Source organism: Plodia interpunctella, chromosome 7, assembly GCF_027563975.2.
Source record: "Plodia interpunctella isolate USDA-ARS_2022_Savannah chromosome 7, ilPloInte3.2, whole genome shotgun sequence".
Taxonomy (NCBI): domain Eukaryota; kingdom Metazoa; phylum Arthropoda; class Insecta; order Lepidoptera; family Pyralidae; genus Plodia; species Plodia interpunctella.
Window position 1 is genome coordinate 10,221,019 of NC_071300.1, and position 21,108 is coordinate 10,242,126.

At 35.0% G+C, this 21,108-nt stretch overlaps 1 protein-coding gene and 1 non-coding gene across 4 annotated transcripts; both read left to right on the plus strand.

Moving 5' to 3' along the window:
- Positions 1-3,264: 3,264 nt before the first annotated feature.
- On the plus strand, positions 3,265-19,410 carry LOC128671353 (mucin-2-like). Of its 3 annotated transcripts, none has more exons than XM_053747762.1 (8): positions 3,265-3,389; positions 13,041-13,224; positions 14,428-14,554; positions 15,628-15,739; positions 16,394-16,514; positions 16,745-18,432; positions 18,664-18,786; positions 18,862-19,410. In XM_053747762.1, the coding sequence occupies exons 2-8, from the start codon at positions 13,100-13,102 to the stop codon at positions 19,152-19,154; spliced, it is 2,589 nt and encodes an 862-aa protein (XP_053603737.1). In that variant the 5' UTR covers positions 3,265-3,389; positions 13,041-13,099; the 3' UTR covers positions 19,155-19,410. The 3 variants fall into 3 exon arrangements, with proteins under 3 accessions (XP_053603737.1, XP_053603736.1, XP_053603738.1); XM_053747761.2 differs by having other exon boundaries at positions 3,279-3,384; XM_053747763.2 differs by having other exon boundaries at positions 3,279-3,356.
- TRNAI-AAU (transfer RNA isoleucine (anticodon AAU)) lies at positions 18,530-18,603 on the plus strand. Its single transcript has one exon. It is a non-coding gene; the product is annotated as a tRNA-Ile (tRNA).
- Positions 19,411-21,108: the final 1,698 nt, after the last annotated feature.

The window sequence follows — 21,108 nt, forward strand, 5'->3', positions numbered from 1 at the left end:
GAGTTTGTAATTAATGGGTAGGTTGAGATGGTATTAACTGTATATATTATATGACCTAGATTAATGCTTTTTATTACGAATTTTTATGCTGAGACTCAAAGGCTTTTTTCAACGGATAGCGAAAACAAAGATAAAATTGGTAAGCCTCTTCGCATATATTGTTAAAGTCGAACAAGGAAAAAGTCTTGAACTGTTACGTCATCTAAAACAAAAACATTTTTCTAGATAGAAATGTGTCTCAGCGACTCACCGGATAGGGTGCCGTCATAATTGAAACTGTATATTTCACTGCGGGAATACTTTTTTTTAACTACGGTTTAAAAAAGTATTCCCGCTATCCAGATAAATATGGCCCTCAAGTCTTGCAGTTCCAGGCTCTGTCTACCCCACAAGTGTTAAAGACAATCATAACTTTATTTAACTACCAAAATGGCGCCTCAGATTAATGTATTGGTAACCCGCATCAACAGAGCCAAAGTCCGGATCACCCTTGTCTGACAAATTAGATAAAGCAATCAATCGCATAAAAGATTTATTATACCACGAATTAAATCTATGTGGGATGGAGGCTCAGAGTAAAAAATCCAATTAGGCAGCACTTTTTTATTAACAAAAACACACCGTAGAATCGCGTCTTAGCGCTTTCGCCCGAATCCGCCATTGTTCTATTTTCACTTCCGTCCCTTTCACTCCTACATCCCTCTCTCTCACTCACTCCGTTCCATTTCCCACATCTATCTCTGGTAAGAATCTGAAGTAGTGGTTAGTTGTTACTTGGAAATAGGATTTTAAGTTCGTTTGTCTCTTTGCTCTCTTTTCTTTCTTTCATTTGGGCCCAAAAATGTTATATAGAATTACAATTCTTCTTTATTGTATGTAAGTTTGTTACCCTTTCACGCAAAATCTACTGGATCGATTGTTATGAAATTTGGTACACGAGTATAATATAACCTAGAATAACACATACTTTTTATCCCGGAATTCCCACAGGTGCCAAGCTCCAGGGCGCAGCTAAGCCTTCATATATTATGGTTGATTGGTAAAAAAAGCCCGACTTTTTATAGTATATAGTAGAATCATACCTAGACTAGTAGAAGGGTCGACCAAAAAAGTGCTGGCTTGATATCGTCGAGGAGAATATGCGTGCTCATTGTCTGAAGTAGGGATCCAACAATTGACAGCTGGACAAGCGAAAAAGAAAGTATTGCACTTCTTTTATAAACCGCACAATGAAAACAGAGCCTAATTCTACCCCTCAACTAAATAACACTTACAACAGATAAACAATTCACCAAATAAAAGCCATCACTTTAATATCCCAGCTTCCAATTTTGTGGGAAGGCAAACACTTATTGAGATGCGATGGGCAAATGTCCGGCCCAGAGTCCAGACTATTTCAGAAAGTCTAATTTGGACTCGCCTCGTGTTGTTTTGGAATCAGCAAGGGACATATCCCTTAATTTCTTTCTTTTCGAATGTGTTATTGCTAAAACTGGTGTCAGATTTTATTCAAGTCGCCTATAGGTATGACTGACACAACTTTTACGACTACCAACATATTTTTTCCCTTTTGCAGCTATGCGTGGACTTTCCTTGCAATTCTTGGCTCTGTCTATCCTGCAAGATATAAAAACGTGATAATGTATCTTTATTCTTTTCAAAAATGTCCCCTTTTAGTCCAATCTCAAATTGGGGAGACTCCCCTTGCAGTTCTGGCGCCAATGTGACGCCGCCTTTATGGCTACAGGCTATCTCTGTGTCGAATATGCTGCCCTGGTACATTTCCTATTGATTTTCTTCCCTAATTGCTTTTAAGGAGTTTTTTGTTTGGCTTCCTGTGGATTATTGAAAAGAAGGTTAAGTTGCAACAAGTTGGTTAACAAATAAATATAACTTTTTTAACTTAACATAAAAGATCATACTTTCACGCCTAAACTATTATTGCTAACACTGGTGTCAAATTGTATGCTACCCATATGTATTACTTTTATAACGGCTGAATTATATCTCTACAAATTGATATTACAATCTGCTCCTAGGATATTTCGGTATAAAAAATTGTCCTACAGGTCATTTCTAAACGTATTCCTTTTTTTTTTTTTTTTACTAACTTTACTCGTAAAGTTTTACATTTCAACTTGGGGCAAAAATACATTTTTTGTGTACAGGTATTGTTAATTAATTGTATTTTTTATGTATGTATGTTTGAACTTTAGATTTTTATAAATGGTCTGATTTTGATGAAATTTAAATATGTGGGTGTAGGTATGTATAGGATCTGTCAATAGAATTTTTAAGTTTGTAGAGCAACAAAATCGGTAATTAGTTTATATTCACAATTTTGTAAAAAAATATTGTGTTCGCGAGGTTTAAGTTCGCGGCGAACAACTACATAGCTTAAACGTATGTATTTACAAGATGTTTTAATAAAATTGATTGTTATAATTATTGAAACATTGTCTCTCATACACCCAGTAAATAATATTGATTAAAGTTCTATAATATTATAATTGATTGATGCAGTGTTGTGTGTGTACGTACATACAGTCAACGGCACACCAATCTACCCAAATTCATTGCAAACTCGTCGCTATTACCGCGCCGCCATAGAGGTTTATGCAGGGAACTTGATGTGCTGTTGACTGTACATATCGATGACTATGTAAACACAAATACCATTCCCTTCATCCCCTTTTGGTAAATATCCGTCATTTACAGCCTCACTCATCAAATACTATTTTATTACTCACTAAAATATTACATATAATCGACATATAAGAAATTCATAATATTTTATTTATAAGTATAGGCAATCGTTAGTAAATTAATCTCATTTTGCAATTATTAGTTAGGTATATTTATTTTTCTTTTAATTGTAAAACTAATTTTGGGGAAGCCTAAGTTCTACTTTTTGTTTAACAATATCAAATTCTTAATAAAACTATTTTTAGATGATCAAAGATTTGCTTCTACTGTCTGCTGTCTAAAAAACTTGAAACGAGCGAACTACTTACTCATCAAGATCTCTCTGACGACAATAAAAACTTGCGTCAAAAATGTCAAAATTGTAACAAACTTCTACTCGTCTAGGCTTCTACACATAATAACATCGCATCTAATATTACTACGTCCATTGCTAGTTTAATCTCGTAACGACGTACGGTCAACATAAAAACTACGCAATGTATTTTTTTAGTTGTCCCAATGTGTAAAGCGCGCTTTATCTTTTATCTCTTCCCGCATCCCGTTCCCGTTTCCCACCCCAGTATCGTTCTGGCTCCATTTCGGGTTGCACGTGCTTGCGTTTATGCTAGCCTGGTAGTTAGTGATTGTTTCTGGAACATTTTTAGTGGATTGTGAGTGGGTTTTAATTAAATTATTGAGGTTAGGTATGTATAGTTAATTAAGCTGATATAATGCATCTGTAATTATATAATTATGACAATAAAATTCTAAAACGATTAATACTTAGCGCAATTGAAATTTTAGCAAGCGTTTTCTACACATTTGTCATTTAAAAAATTTACAATTGAATAAAATTAATATTCTCATTATATAAATTAATAGAAAGTGGTGAGCAGAGCAGGTACTTATTTATTTTAACATACAAAATTAAGCAAATTTAACACATGACGTCAACTTTTCGATAAATTAAAATTTTAATAATCTAGAGGTGAATTTAATTCTTGTTATATGTATTGCATAGCGTTTAATCTTTAAATGGATAGAAGTCCTATAAAATAGGTCACACTTATTTAACATACTAAACTATATTCTTTGTTAGATAAGGCAAAACACTAAAATTATATTTATATATAAATCGTCAATTTACATACTTAGGTACGCTGTAACTTCAAGTTATAATATGGCTCATCATAATTAGGTAGCAAAAACATTTTATATTTTAGACACTTCGCGCGTAGCTGAATGTTGTTCTCCGAAATATTAGTTACAATATGTTGTTTACAGTAAAGTCATTTTTGACACAAGCTTCTATATTCGTGAAAAATATGTTATTACATTCAACGCGTGAATAAGAAAACACGTTCATGCATAAAGCCGTTGAAGAGTTTCTCGTTGAGAGCCGATCTTACTCAACCAGAACGTGTGCACAATTACATATTTACCATCATACATAGTCACATATAAAATCGAAAGTATTAAAAATTCAAATCACTACATAGTACAAAACAAAGTCACTCGCCGCTGTCTGTCCCTATGTATGCTTAGATCTTTTAAACTACTTAACGGATTTCGATGCGGGTTTTTTAAATAGATAAAGATCTATTGCATCAAAATCCGATGATTTCAGAATGATTTCAGAGGAGGGTTTATATGTATATAACATGCATAATACACCCGTGCGAAGCCGGGGCGTATCGCTAGTACATAATACGTTAAAAAGGACTCCATATCTACATTACAAGCGCAGTAAAACATGAACCATTAAATGAGTACTCCAGAGGCAATGGACTGGGATAATTCGGAAGCATAGTACAGTCAACCTTATTTTAAGTTCGCCTGCAAGGATCTTGTGTAACGGGTAATAAAGGCGCATTTGGAATGAATCAGGATAATTCGGGAGAATGGTACATCAATTAAGCCAATTTATTCATCCGACCAGCTACAGATGGTTTTGTAATTGTCGTTGTATAATAGATCGGTATGTAGGGGAGATTTTGAAAGTCTTATTAAGTATTTCAAGCGGTCCCCGGACTTCGGGGCCACACAGTCGAGAATGAAACACTTTATCATATTAAGTCGATTTTCGTTTAATTTTGGATTATGTCGTATTTTTCATATCTGTAAGTTTTGGCGGTGTGGTGTGGCGTGTAGGGGTGGTAGCGATGGTAAGAAAACACAAGGCTTGAGGACAACCTCTCGGATAAGATTCCGATTCTATCTGCCTTTATTCATTATCACATATACTTATATATACTTAATACTACGTGATAGAAAGCTATCAACCTATCTGATGAATTACATACCTATCTGACAATTACTTATCTACATCTATACAGTAATGTTATCTCCACAATAATGTGACGTACGTGACATCACACCACATCACCCTTCCTAATGAAAAAAAAAATATAAATTTAAATCTTAATATTTTTTTCATTACAATACAACTTAGTCCTATTTTTATGAATAACATCTAATTTTCCTTTACATTGAATAACAACATTTGGCGATTCATCTTTTACGACTACAAATGGTCCATCATAAATACAATCAAGCTTACTACCAGTCTCCTTTCTTACTAAAATTAAATCACCTTCCTTATAATTTAATGGATTTATATTTACATCATAACATTTTTTTCTCCTTATTTTACTAGTTATTACATTTTGTTTTGCCTCGGCTTGCGCTCTTTGCAACCGATACTTAAATTCTAAAGGATAATCATCAAAATTATACAATGGTTCAACAGTCTCACCTTGTAAATTACTTGGTAACTTGCATATTTTCCCAAAAACTAATTCGTAAGGCGTATATTTGGTTACAGTATTTACAGTTGTATTATATGAAAAACACCAATACGGAATCCAAGAACTCCATGCTGATGTATTATTATTCGTCTGTATTCGCAAATATGCACCTAAAGTTTTATGAACATTCTCTAACGATCCTATGCTCTCATGATGATACGCAGTTGATACCGTTTTACTAATCCCTAAAATGTTACATAGCTCTACCATAACTTTCGAAATAAATTCGGAACCCCTATCTGTAGCAATGATTTTTGGTACCCCATATCTCAAAATAAAATTTTCTGCCAACGCCCTTGCAACCTCCTTTGCAGATTTATTTTTTAAAGGATAAGCCTCTACAAACTTTGTAAGCTCACACTGTAGAGTCAATATGTATACGTTCCCATAGTCATCCCTATCAAGAGGTCCTACTAAATCTAGGTAGATTTTTTCAAAAGACGAAGTTGCGGTGGTTGTTATGGTCATCGGTTCCCTAACATTCCTATGATACTTTTGCTTTTGGCATTTTTTACACTTACGAACATAATTAATGACATCACGTTCTATTGATGGCCAATAAAAATACTTTTTTATATTATTCACCATTCTACGTATTCCTGTATGTCCACTCGTAGGCAGAACATGAAAATCATTCATAACAATCTTCTTCTCATCGTCGTCGTCTATTCTCCGCACACCCGATACTACACAAAATTTAAAATTCTTACTTAAAGTTTTACCGTTTTCCTTTAAATATTTCGCCATTTCCTTTATAATACGATTGTTGCAACAATTTTTTAATATCACCACTTCTTGTACGCCGTTTTCTAAACAAAATGTAACTATATCTTTCGACAACTCGTCTCGCGATGATGCCGATAAAGATTCATAGTTTAAATAAATACTCGAGTTTTCCGGCATATACATTAAATTGCGCGCCTTTGAAATTATTTTCTTACGAGAGCTCTCTAATAACTTTTCCCACTTATCTACACTTATTTGCAGAATTTCAACGTCATCTCCTTGTTTCTTAAGAACTTCTACGATACTAGGGTGATCAGTCCTACTAACCGCAGAGTCTTCCTCACAATTACTTGAACCTTCTAACTGTTTACATTGTGCTCGCGTCATCACAGATATGGTTTTCTCACGCATGGTCTTTAAATCTTCACTTGAAATTATAATCCTAGACAATGCATCCGCTAGCACATTTTCCTTCCCTTTCACATATTCCACAGTAAAATCGTACTCTTCCAAGCACAACCGAAACTTAGTCAACCTACTCGATGGATCCGTCATGTTAAATAAATACAAAAGAGGTCGATGATCTGTTTTTACGACAAATTTTCTCCCATATAAATATGGCCTAAAATATTTAACTGACCAAACAATAGCCAACAACTCTTTCTCTATTATAGGATAATTTAATTCACTTTTATTCAAAGCTCTACTAGCATAAGCAACAGGCTTTCCGTTCCCATTGCACAAGACACTACCTACAGCAAATCCTGAACTATCGGTCTGTAATATAAAAGTGTTGTTATCAGAAAAATCTGGATAATCCAAAACTGGAGGATTCATTAATGAGTTTTTTAGTAATAAAAATGACTTCTCGCATTCATCGGTCCAGTCAAACGTCGCATACCTTCCACCCAATATACCAATAGCGAAACAGGTCGCTATGAACAGGACGGCCGCGCTTACCGCCGAAATATGTTCTTGTATCACCGATGCATCGTTAGCCCCACCTGATGCGACTTGGGCTATGACTACCTCTTCCTTGGACGTACTTGTGCCCATGGTGTACTTCAGCAAAACTTTTCTGCGCTTAGTGGAGTCAAAATCACACCGACGTCTCGACGATACTAACCAACAGCTACGCCATCCGTCCGAATGGCAGGGTCGCCATGTGGTGTGGCGTGTAGGGGTGGTAGCGATGGTAAGAAAACACAAGGCTTGAGGACAACCTCTCGGATAAGATTCCGATTCTATCTGCCTTTATTCATTATCACATATACTTATATATACTTAATACTACGTGATAGAAAGCTATCAACCTATCTGATGAATTACATACCTATCTGACAATTACTTATCTACATCTATACAGTAATGTTATCTCCACAATAATGTGACGTACGTGACATCACACCACAGCGGTATAATTATCGCTGATTTTAGTAGGATCACTGCGGACTGATATATCCCAACGAATCCACTAATTAGTCTAACTTTAGTAGTAAATCTGTGTCCATACTAATATTACAAAGATTAAAAAATATTTTTTTGTAATGGATAAACAACAATTACTGGACAGATTTTGACGAAATTTGGCACAGAAATAGGCGAAACCATCACAAATGACATAGGCTACTTTTTATATCCTGGTTTTACCCGAACGAAGCCGGGGCGGACCGTTAGTCACTTAACTCTGTAACGTTATAAAACGTGTTATAAAATTTTAAAAAATCGTGTTTTTCACATCTAATCATAGCAGCCAAATAGATTTTGAATGTATCAATGAAACACCAAACGAAAGGCGTTGCCGAACCATTCGAGAGGTTACCAATAACAAACAAACAAATCCCTTCTTGATATAATATTAACCAGTATATACAAACACACATTCGACTATCAAACAGCTGTGCATACGCGTTATTATCACCTACTTATCTAAATAGATCACATCCTCCGTGCTGAGTACCGTCTACAGCACAAAACCTATACAAATTCACTGCAAAATCTCCCTTATTGCTGCAAAATAGAGATCCATGGATGGCAAATTGACTATTTAGAAAACTGTACCCGAAGTATAACTGCATTAGTTAACGACTGTTAACATTATTAGTTGACTGTGGATGATGTGAATAAATAAATAAATAAATATTAGGACAAATCACACAGATTGAGCTAGCCCCAAAGTAAGTTCGAGACTTGTGTTATGGGATACTAACTCAACGATACTATAATTTATAACAAATACATATATACATAAACATCCAAGACCCGGGCCAATCAGAAAAAGATCATTTTCCATCATGACCCGACCGGGGATCGAACCCGGGACCTCTAGGTTCAGGGGCACTCACTTTACCTCTGCGCCACCGAGGTCGTCAAATGTTATGTATGTTATGTATAACTAACTGCTCCCTGCACATGTGTGAGAATTTTGGAATAAACAAGATTTTTGTTAATGTTCGTTCTGTAAACCGTTGAGAATTGGCCGACACGGCCATGCTTGTCAAAATACTTTTTCATGGAAAAGTCCAACATCCATTCCGTAAAATAGGACACTGCGAACATAGCAGGGAATCATGCGGAGTTTCAGGTTAATACAATGTTTATTAATAGTTAACAAAATTACTACACCCTTTTATACCAAAAGCGGACAGGATGAGACTGATAAATAATGCCAGTTTTATAAAGCAAAACTTATGTTAGTTTTGCACATCCACACTGCACATACATCGCGAACTAAATAAAAGCGTGACTGGTCGCGGATGATCAGTATGATCACGCTATGCGGGTTCAAAGTTGATGAACGGACAGACATACGGGCAGTTTTTATATGCGTGCTGATGGTCCGACAACTTAGGATGCCGGGGACTATTGCGGTGTGGAGGAAAAAAGTATAAAAGCGGAACAAACTGGAAAAAAATCAGATGAGAGAAAGTTTTTAACACAATATTGTTTTTTTTTTTACAAAACAAATCATATATAGTTTCATTTTAACAACAAAATTGTAATTATTATCTTTTATTAACAATAATGCATTTGTTTAAAAGTTGGTAGCACATCAAGTTACCGTGCATAAACCTCTATGTCGCGGTAATAGCGGCGAGTTTGCAATGAATTTGGGTAGGTTGATGTGCTGTTCACTGCACTGTCTTTTTATTTAAATATGCTCTTTAAAAACCATAATTCGACGCATTCGACATTCCTTACACATATTAGAAGTTATGTAATGTCTGATTCAAAATAATTAATTTGCAATTTGACAAAAATTTGATTTTCGAAATTTGAATTAAATGACGTAATAGATTGTTCGCCTTTTTTAAGAACAGCTGAAGGCATGTCAAGTTGCATGGTTACATTATGCCGCCGAAATAGCGGTAACTTTGCTAATAATTTGTATAGCTTGATTTGTTGTTAACTGTACCTAACCAAACGTCGTATAATTTCAAACAAGGGTTACACTTAAGTGGTTATTTAATTTGAAGTTTAACTAGATTTATATAAGGTATTTAACCTTCTAAACTTACAACACCGACAATCATATTCCAATTGTGGGACGGAAGAGGGTTATTTGAGAGGGACCCATGCTCGTTATAGCTAGTCGCTGACAAAACATACCAGCTTAGTGATTGATATATTCTGTGTCAAAATATTACCATTTGATGCCCTTCGAAGGGACGCTAGATATCATAACATTCGTGAGGAAATGAAACGAGAATATGAAACCTGTACGCCTAGGCGTGTGAGGTATATGTTTAGAAATTTATATTTCTAGAGAGTAATTTTATTTACGTTACACTAAATTTGTGAACTGACACGGATGATAAAATTAAATCCAAGGGAATAGGTGTCAAAATATGACAAAAAAATACAGATAAAAAGGACTTGAAAAATCGACATTTTCGTTCTAATACCAGTGATTATTTCTTTTGAAAGTTGTTCTATGTACTGTGAAATTTTGTGCTGTGAATACAAAAATATCCTATATACAAATAAAAGTAACCTTCGAGTATCGAAACTCTTGGCTCTGTCTACTCCGTATGTGGTAAAATGTGATACTGCATATAATAATTATTTTAGCCGCGGATTGGAACTCCACTGCAATGAAATTTGCGATATAAAAAGAATCCGGTTTTTTTTTATTCCCGTATTATATTAAATAACATAAATTGGTTCAAATGTAAAATTGGTTCAATTGAAATTACGAAAAGCAGGAGATTAGTAATACAAACAAATTTGCAAAAAAAAAACCTTCTACGCGGCCATTATTCTATTTAAAATTTATATTTTTTGCTTTGTTAAAGTAGAATAACAAACTCAATTAAAAACGTAAAATGTCTAGTCCTGAACATTCTGAAAAAGTCAATAATTCTCGGAAGCTTGAACGGCCATTACAAAAAGTTTGTAATGTAGAGCTTTTTAGCTGTTGAGTTTTATCTCTGTAATTCTCTCAGCTTCTATTTTAATTCTATCCAATTTTCTCTACTGTCTATTGTCATTTAGTCCCTGTTTTTTATATTCAGAACTATGAAATGGCGAATAGTTTTCTTTGTTTTAATTTGATTCTTTCACTAGACTTTTAATGTGACTCATACATATTTATCAAGTATCACACGTTGAAAAATAATACCAAAAAATCCACAACACGCTTCGTCAGAAAAATTCTCAAAAATGCCCAGTATGGGCATATAATAAATAATAATACATATATAATATGCATATATAATAAATAATAATACATACATTTTCACGCTGTATCTCTTTGAAAATTATGTGAGCCAAGCACAAAAAAAGGAACTTTGTGATACTGATTTCTTAAAACTGTTATGATACATAGAATAATCCAGAAATACTATTATTATAGATGTGAAAAGGTTTGTTTATATTTCTTTCGCGTCAACACGGATAATGGGGTCGAGATGTTTTTTGAGAGAATCTAAAAATTGGACAGTTCCATAGGCTATTTTTTGACGCGGGCGGAGCTGCAGGCAACTTTGTAGATAAAAAAAAATCCTGAACAATAGTTACATAAAATTTAATTTAACAGAATTATACGTAAATAAAGAAATATTAATGCTATCTATTCCTAACTAATATTATAAATGTGAAAGTAAGTTTGTTTATTTGTTTGTTAGCTCTTCAAGCTTTATCTACTCAACCAATCTTCTTGAAATTTTGTATACATGTAGTTTGAAGTATGGAGAAGGTCATACCTTTCATCCTGGAAAAAGTTACACGGGCGAAGCCGCGTCGAAAAGCTAGTTGTCAACAAAAACAACAGTGTATTCAATAACCCGAAAAATAATTATTACATTATTATTATTATTATATTATTTTTTATATAATACTTGTTTTTTATTGCTCATGTTAGCTTATTGATATGTCTCACCAGTGGGCAAATGCGGTCCTGCCTATAATTGTTCAAAGAAAAAATATAAAACTATTTCTAGCAACAATAGTTTCGTCGTAATGTTTTCATCGTCATTCTCAATGGAGGCAGTTCATTCACACGTCGCAGAACATGGAGATTGCGTGACTAGATGTTGCCAAGCTACGAGAGTATGACTCACTAGATGTAGTACACACTAATTATTGGATGTGCTAATTGCACTTCTTCTCGAGTCGAAATAAATAAATATATTGGGACAAATCACACAGATTGAGCTAGTCCCAAAGTAAGTTCGAGACTTGTGTTATGGAATACTAACTCAACGATACTATATTTTATAATAAATACATATATAAATAAACATCCAAGACCCGGGCCAATCAGAAAAAGATCATTTTCCATCATGACCCGACCGGGGATCGAACCCGGGACCTCTCGGTTCAGTGGCAAGAACCTTACCACTGCGCCACCGAGGTTGTCAGATTTCTGTATTTATTTTGACTGGAAGAAATCCCTTCATGGGATAAGTCCGCCATTACCACTACGGGTGGTTTACATCATTCGACGTTCACGATAACTTTAACCTGCGCAGAAAAATGCAAAGTACGCCATTTTGTCTAAACGTCAGCGGCGCGCAGGTCAAAGTCAACGTAAAAGTTAACTGGTGTTGTGAAAAATCAATTAAATTGTAATGTTACCACCGGCGCATGCCTTTTTTTTAACGTGTGGAAAGACCCTCGTCCCGTCCATCCGGCCACGGGAAGCCGGACAGGTGTGTGGGACTTGAACCCACTAAAACCACACGATGCCAACGCCAACCGCATTTGTGCCGGGACCATGTGCTACTCTCGCTCCACAGCGCATGCCTGACCCAACACGGGACTGCCATTTTGTCTACCAAATGATCATAGATTGGGTCGTACTGGACTATTTGGAAAAGTACTAAGCTTTAAATCAAATCTATGTCTGCCTTCTCTTCAAATTGGCTCACATAACACGTCCTCGGCCTTACAGTAAGACATAAATCTGTTAGTCCATCAGGGGTCGTCGGCACCGACAGCTGACAATCAACGCATCCTGCCGGCAATTGGATGCGAAAAGTCGAGCAGTCTGCTGATAATACTATCGTTGCCCGTGGGTTTGCCCTTCTTTTCTACGTCATACGAACTGCTTTTTTAATTTTTGGAGCTTTTTATCGTCTAGTTGGGTACCGGTTATCATTTGTTTAAATACGTTGTGTTTCGATTGTTTGCGAAATTAAAAGACGTTTTCAATATAAAATCATAAAGCTGGTGTCACAAATGATCATCAATTGTAGCGTAAAATTCACAAATGGTATTTAAAAAAACATGGGACGTGAAACATAACAGAGATTTGTATACAAACAGACATGTGAAACTAAAAATCTCCACGGTCCATTAAAGTTGATATTAAATTTCCAGAAACGTCCACAGAAAATGAATCATTACAAGTGAGTATCCCGCCGAGCGATGGAGTGAACATGTGTGTGATGGAAAGCAATGTGCGGACTATAAACTATCAGTTATGGTGTGCTGTGGTGATGTTATTGGTGGTGGTGGAGGTGGCCTGCCTCAGTGGGCCCAATGTCTGCGTGGTCAAGCAGAAGTAAGTACCTTTCTCTTTCGTTGTGTTCTTCTGTCTCAGCCTTCGCGGTGCGTTCGAGACTGTGAGACGCCGTAAACTTAAAAACGTAACCTTAATTCTATATTTTTGCAAATTGATTGGAAATGTAATTTTGAAGATTCGGGCGTGATTTTGCAACTGCCTGCCTTCAACCCTCATTGAGAATGACATTGTTGCTTATCAGCTGCGCGGTCTTTATCCTATTAGTTGCCTCGCCATCTACGGGAAGACATGGAGTGGAGTACATATTTTAGAAACTTTCTTTCTTGTTTTACTTAATGTATTAGTTACTGCACAACTAGTTTCTGAATTACTAGGATTAATTTTGTTTTTAGGCTCAGTCTAGCTTGTTAGCCCCAAAATAAGTTTTATATTTAAAAATCCATAAATAGAGAGTCAGAATCAGGTAAGTTTGAAAAAGATCATTTCAAATATGTACCTCAACAGGGTACCGATGAGGTACATATTTTGTATTATGCGTATTTTGTGTATGCTTGGACCTCTGTTGTAACAGTTCAACATGACGTCAAGTTTGCGTCGAGGGCTCATTTTGCGAAGTAGGTACACATTTTGCGTCAGTCACTCGAATTTTCTTTCAACTCTGTTTTCAATCACGTTTACTGTTCTTATTCCCATGTGTCTCACACCCATACATGGCGTGGCATGGACTGAAAAATGACATTTACTGATGCCTAATATGTATGAGGATGGGAGTTTAGTAACACCAATTGCTTTGTCTTAGGTGTGGGAATTGATGGCCACAAAGAAATTGTCAAGAAGTTTGAATCATTGGTCAAATATATACATAATCTAGTTGCGCCCCAGCGCTTCGCTCCCGTGGAAATTTCGAGATAAAAAGTGTGTGTATGTGTTATTCCAGGTTATATTTCTACCCGTGTATCAAATTTCATAACAATCAATCGGTCCAGTAGATTTCGCGATAAAGTGTAAGAAACATACACACATACGTACATACACACATCCTCACAAACTTATGGCGGCTGGCATTCTTTATTGCCGTTGTTCGAATACAAAACAACGGCAATAATGGCCTTGGTGCCGGGCGCGCCATAAGGTCCCTTTTGATTTTGACGACCACATATTAGTAAAATAAAATATTCAAGGAAACACACGAAAATGTTAATTCCTATATACCCTTTTGAGCATTTATTTGTGTAATTCCAGATACAACATAACGAAGAGGGTGAAGTACCGCGCGCCGATGTCTGTGCGCACTTACGAATGGTGTTTCTCCATGCCACCGCGCTGCTCTCGGTGGGACACCGAGATGAGGGACCTGACCAGGCTAGAAGTTAGTCGATAATGTTTTGACTAAGATAAGATACACCAATAAAACCTTATTTTTAACCCAAGACGACAGAAGGAGCGAGGGACATCGCAGCAGACAAACGGCTGGAAAGATTTTGATCTAGTTTTTCTTATTTAAAAGAGAATTTGATCGATGTTGTTATTAGTTATGTTTGGAAAATGACATGTGATGAGATGAGAGGCTTAATTTCTTAATTTTTTAATTTAGCTTTATTAGTTGACGTCTTCGAAGAAAAGGCTGTGGTGAAGTTTGTTGCGCCGCTTCTTCAAGTACATTAATTTTTGATGGCGACAAGAGCGCGGCCGACCCGGACGTAACGTAACAATGTAGCCTGGCTCTAACTGATGTATCGAAAATCTAATTAATCTTAATTTACTGGTCATATGTGGAGTAGATTAGCACTTACAGCTTACAGTCAAATGTTACGATCTCGAGAAGTGAAAAAAAATATTAACAACTGGTAGATATCTCATAGCCAATCAAAATGGTTAGTGATTACCATTTTGATCAGTACACTTACTTGAAATGCAATACAAATTATCTCAATTAAAACAAGATCACGAGGTAAGTGCGACGATTAGTAAGCGACAGTAATCGAGTCCAGTTTGACTCAAGGATAGTTCGCAGTCATGGTCTTAAAGTGGAGAATGATCTCTTGTAAAAATCTAAATTTAAAATGGGGTCATATAAATTTATACATAATTTTTTCTCAACAATGTAAGTGCACAATAAAGTAAATGGTCAAAATGTAAACTGAAACATATTAAGATTGTGATCGAGTGCTGATGAAATAAATAAAAGTACAAAAATCCGTCATCCGTAGTTTTTGAGTTTATCGCGTTAAACAGACAGACGCGACTTCTTTTTACACTATGTAAGGATAAGGATTAAATTTTAAAATGTTTGCTTAATCAACAGAAAAAAGCTAAGTCTTTACAAGATTAGTTAATGTTATTGGACTAGTGGAACAATCATTACAAAAAGCCAAGTGGAACTATCTATGAATCGAAAGTCTACATGAACAAATGTTCAGAAAAAATTATTTTCTGTTTCAGACAGAGGAGAGGACGGCTGAGGTGTCTGTGTGTTGCCCAGGGTATAAAATGCAAGATATATCTTGCGTCCCTATCTGTCCTAATGGAAAGACTGGAGCAAGCTGTTCTCAGGGTACAATTAATTTGAATATACTACTTGCAAAGGCTACTTTGCCAACTTAATTACTGTAGGCGTCTTACCTCTACTCACTCACACCCACATAGCAATTCATATGTAATTTGTTTTTACGCACACCTGATGCACAGAAAATCTTCTCTAACAATATGAATTAATATATTTAATTACACGTATTCTAGAGCTTCTTAAATATTACCAATTTTCTGTAAGATTACTGGGACTTTCTGTAAGACTTTCATTCTTTATTTGAGAGTGTTTATGTGTTTGCTTCTAACAAAGGCTAAATTAATAGTGAGTAATTATTTACTTACTATTAATTATTATTATTATAACACTATTTTACAACAATTTACTTCATAAAAAACAAACAAAATTGACATAACACGACTGGAACTACCTTTCACTAAGCGTAAAATATAGAAAAGTTTACAAAATAAAAAAATATTTAAGTTTTTAAATATGTTTTTTTAAAGATGAACTAGATATGTTTCATTTTATAATTATGTTACAATGTGAAGGATCTGAAATAGTTATTTTCGATAATATCAAAACAAACACGCCTGTAACTAGCGCCATTACTTGGGGGAGTAAAATTGTTGAAAATGGTCAAATATATTCACAGAATATTCTAATAATACTTCCTTTCAGGATGTCCTCCAAATAAATGGGGGCCAAACTGTGTACATGAGTGTAGAAGCTGTTCAAACAATGGTTCCTGCTCCCCTATCACCGGGGCATGTGTATGCCAAGACGGATGGCAAGGTGAGAGGTGGGTTGCCACTTCAAATACTACAAGAAGAGAACATATTAACATCAGATATCTAGTCAGTTTAGGTCAATCACTTCAAACTGTATAAAATCTATATACCTACTAAATTGAACAATCCAAGAGCTTGATTGAACTTAAATTCGTATGAGATTGATCGAGTAAATGGTGTTTGTAAAAGTAGTTTTACGTTATTCAATGTATTTAAAACATATCATATTTTTATGTTACAGCTGTCAAACAAGCATGTCTACAACAACTTCTACGACAACAATGAAAGAAATACTAACAACCTTGAATACTACTCAAGTTTCCACAACTACAACTACTGTTATCCCAACACCTAGTAGCACAACAATACCTTCAACTAAAACAACAGTCCCTTCTACTACAAGTGTTGCTACTAAAACAACAACTGAAACAACAACGCCATTGCCGTCCACTGTAAAAAATATTAGTACAACAAAAACACCGGTTGTTACAACCAAACTTTCCACTATATATAATTCACCAATATCAATATTCACAACTGTAATGCCAGCAACAGAAATCGTCACCAATAAAATTATAGAAATTAACAATATAGCGTATAATAGAACTGAACCAACAGCAAATTCGCATAAAGGTATATTTACTGAAGCAACTACACTAGGAAATAGAATGACGACAATCTTTAGTAATACAACTCTATCAACTTCAAGTTCCCCATCAACATTTGCACCAACAACGACGAGAGCAACGAAAGGGATTCCAATCACAGAAACTACGAAAAAACCAGAAACTACAGTCAAAGTTAATCATACAACGATGAAGTTCAAGCCAAAGGAAATATGGATAAAGCCAGCTCAAAAAGGTGAATCCCCAATTTTAGAAATTAAAACTCTGCACAGCCATGAATCTCATACAAAAAATAAACCAGCAGCAAAGAAGGAGCTGGCTCCAGAAACTACCACACCGAAGACCATTATTGTGTCAATTATTCCAACGTCTGTTTCGTATGCAACATTCAGAAAGATTGCGTTGTCTACAGCATCATACGTGGCCCAAAAAAACGTTACAGCAGTAAGAGCTTATAGTCAACCTATTGAAGTTACAAGTTCTATGTCCATTTCAACGTCTACATCAACATCTGCAAAACTGAACACTTTACCATTGAAGCAAACTACTGTCAATCCATCATTCTCTGTAAACGTTACTAAAGCACAATACAGTACCACGGCACCCACAAGAGGACATCCTTCAACTAAATCTATTTTTGTAAATAATAAAACTAACAGCATGATAAGCACGACTGTAGTTAGAATGAGTACCTCTAATTCTCTAACCATGACTTCTTCGACTAATTCACCAACAACAAAACATGGCACTTCGTTCAAAAAGTATGTAGCCTCATATACTACAAGTACAATAAAACCTGTGTCTAACGTGACAGAACAAAGTACATTAAAATATTTTACTACAAAACATAACATTGAAGCAAAACAGAAAAATGTAACACTTTCAAATAGAGATAAAACTTTACCCAAAGTGAAGAACGAAGTTATCGAAAAGTCTAACGTTACTAAACAGAATTCTTCAAGTGCTGTTAACACTAAATCTAAAACTAATACAGTCACAGCTAGACCTGGTGAAGGTGAAGAAACTTTTCATATTTTGACAGAACCGGAGCATATAACTGCAGTTATGGGAGAAAAAGGAACTGATAGGAGCTCAGTAGATCTTATATCAGTAATAAGTATTGCTGGTGGTATAATGATGGCAGTCATCACTGTAGCTGTAGTCATTGTGATGATAGAGAGATGCAAGAGACCGAGGTATGAAGATGTTAGAAAAATCAATGATGTAAGGATGCAAGTCATGATTGACAGTAATGATGTACCCCCACCATACGTGAGGAGCATATTCCACACACCATTGCCTGGTAAGTACAAATTTCTTACGTGAAGTTCTAATTATAGAAGTAGTGGATTTCATTGATATTCATATTCATATCAAGAATTTCGCCTCGCCCGTCACCCGGCCCATTAGCTCAGTTGGTTAGAGCGTCGTGCTAATAACGCGAAGGTCGCGGGTTCGATCCCCTCATGGGCCACATCTTTTTTTATACTTTTTTTAAACTATTTAATTTAGCTTGCCTTTTTTTTATTTTCAGAACCACCTAATTCAGAGAAATGTCATTATCAGCCCATATCAACACTGGACCGAAATCTAAAACAATTTATGAGGCCTGTTGTAGTACAAACAATTTCACCCATGATGCTAGAAAACTTTAGAGGTTGGTATAAAAATAAATATACTAGTGACATAATTATAGAAAAGTTCATTTTTCATAATTTGTACTGCTTTATAGGTATTCTAGAATGCCATTATGACCACTTGCCGCAAAGAAGCCAAGAATTTGGAACACTTCCAGCTCGATTTGCTACAACGCCATCTATGTCTAACGGCGGTGAACTAAGTGGACCCCGTGCGCTCTCAGTAACAGAATCAACTATAGAAGCATTGAAATGTGAGGCGAAATTAGATGTAATTGACAACACAACCTCTGAGCCTTTGTATGCAGAAATACCTTGCTGGAGGCCACCCTCTGAACATGCAATCGAAATTATCAACATTAATGGAGAGGCCGTAACCGAATTATGATTCGTCAACCATGATACGTGGTTTTGAAAACTGTTCTTAGATGGCGCTTGTAACAATGGTATTTAATTACATGATTTTGTCGTTAGATGGCGTTATAGTTGTAAGTATTTGTGAATTTTATGGATGTTGATAAAATAAATAAACCAAAGACTTTAATTTGTGTGGATTATAATATTGTATGATATCGATGATTGTATGTTTATTGTCTAAGTTATTAGGATATGTACGTGGTGAATAAAATATTTATAAAAATGTATCAATGCGATTTTACTAACCTAAATTTTACTATTGTGATAGAGTTAAGCACAGCATAATCTGAATAAAGGTGAAAGTTGTACCTAAATTATTTAGATCATGGGATAATAAGATCTAGAAATGTTGATTTAGATACATCGTCTATCGTATAGTCTCCTAATACACATTGAGATAGTATAATCAGCTTTGATTGTTAAGGTCAAGATCGAGATCAGGGTTTCGATTACCGTTTTATAATAACGTATATAGAAGTGTGCACTGTCTGAGATGTAAGATCTCGTCTAAGTATATATTATAAATAATTATACGAGCAAATATATTTAAAGGTAACAACGGCTAAAAATGGTGGATGACAGAATTTGTTTTGTAGAAAAGAAACATTGCGCAGGCGTGAACTCAAAATCAAATAATTTATTCTGAAATTAGGCACTTTTCACGTAAATTTAATTCTAAATTAAATGATGTTTACCAAAGCTACTACTAACATTTCGGAACGACCACTGCTGAAAAGAAATTCCGAAAGAAACTCATACAAACAGTGTTGGTCCCTATTATGCCAGAAGGGCTTACCATTTTTTAAATATAAATTTATGTATATAATTTTTTTCTCCGCGTATGCGCGTAGACAGAGATTTCATAATTTTCTAGTAGTACTGTAGGTCATCACATCAAGTTGCCCTGCCTCTATGGACTAGTCAGAGACCTCTATGGCGCGGTAATAGCGGTTAGTTTGCAATGAATTTGGGCAGGTTGATGTGCTGTTAACTGTACCATAATTGGCATATGCCAAAATCTTCGCGTGTTTCCGGATAAGGAATTACTAATTCGACGAAAAATGCATTCTGATCTGAATTGAAATTTGAAGAATATTTATTTTCACATTCATCGATGACTTCGTTTCCACTGGTAAATAGTAAATAATGTTACGAGTATATGTTTTTAGTTGGGATTCAACTGATGAAGTGATCTTTTTACTTTAGTAAAACATTTATGTTTTATTTATTATTTCGACGCAATTTAAGTGCTTCTCCGCAATGAAATGATTGTCAAGGTGTGGTTTCTTTCAGAAAACATTATACATGTAGATAACTTAAATACATAAACATACAATGAGATTATATCATCAATTTTAGACTTATTGATAAATAATACTTATGACAAAGCGATCCAAGACGAGATGGTGACTTGAACTTGAATGAATGACTAATAGTCTAAGCTGACGTCATGTCACTTATAAACAACCAAATGTAATAAGCAGGAAATTATAACTAAGATTTAGTTATATCTAAATTTCGTTATAAAAAAATTTTTATATTCAAATATTCAAAGTATTTCGTCGAAACAGATATGGTCCCATGCCTGCGTGGAAATGATTATCATTTCCAATCTACAATTCAACTTGGGAAAAAAATACATATATATATATATGTATATATACATATATATATATATATATTGGGAAAATATATATATATATATATATATGTATTTTTTGTATATATATATATATATATATATATATATATATATGTTTATAACGCGATAACTTTCGAACCGTTGGTCCGATTTTGACGACATTTAAAAGGTATGCAGGATCTGCCAACAGAATTTATAAGTTCGTGGGGCAACAAAATCGGTTAAGTCGTTTTTGAAATATTCAAAATTTTGTAAAAACTCATCAAACATTTATTGTATTTTG

What these genes read in the sequence shown, in the direction of transcription:
- LOC128671353 (XM_053747762.1), top strand. Translation starts at nt 13,100, where the DNA reads ATGTGTGTGATGGAAAGCAATGTGCGGACTATAAACTATCAGTTATGG. An exon ending in GACGGATGGCAAGGTGAGAG is followed by an intron (nt 16,515 to 16,744) that starts GTGGGTTGCCAC and finishes TTTATGTTACAG; the next exon opens with CTGTCAAACAAGCATGTCTA. An exon ending in GATGCTAGAAAACTTTAGAG is followed by an intron (nt 18,787 to 18,861) that starts GTTGGTATAAAA and finishes ACTGCTTTATAG; the next exon opens with GTATTCTAGAATGCCATTAT.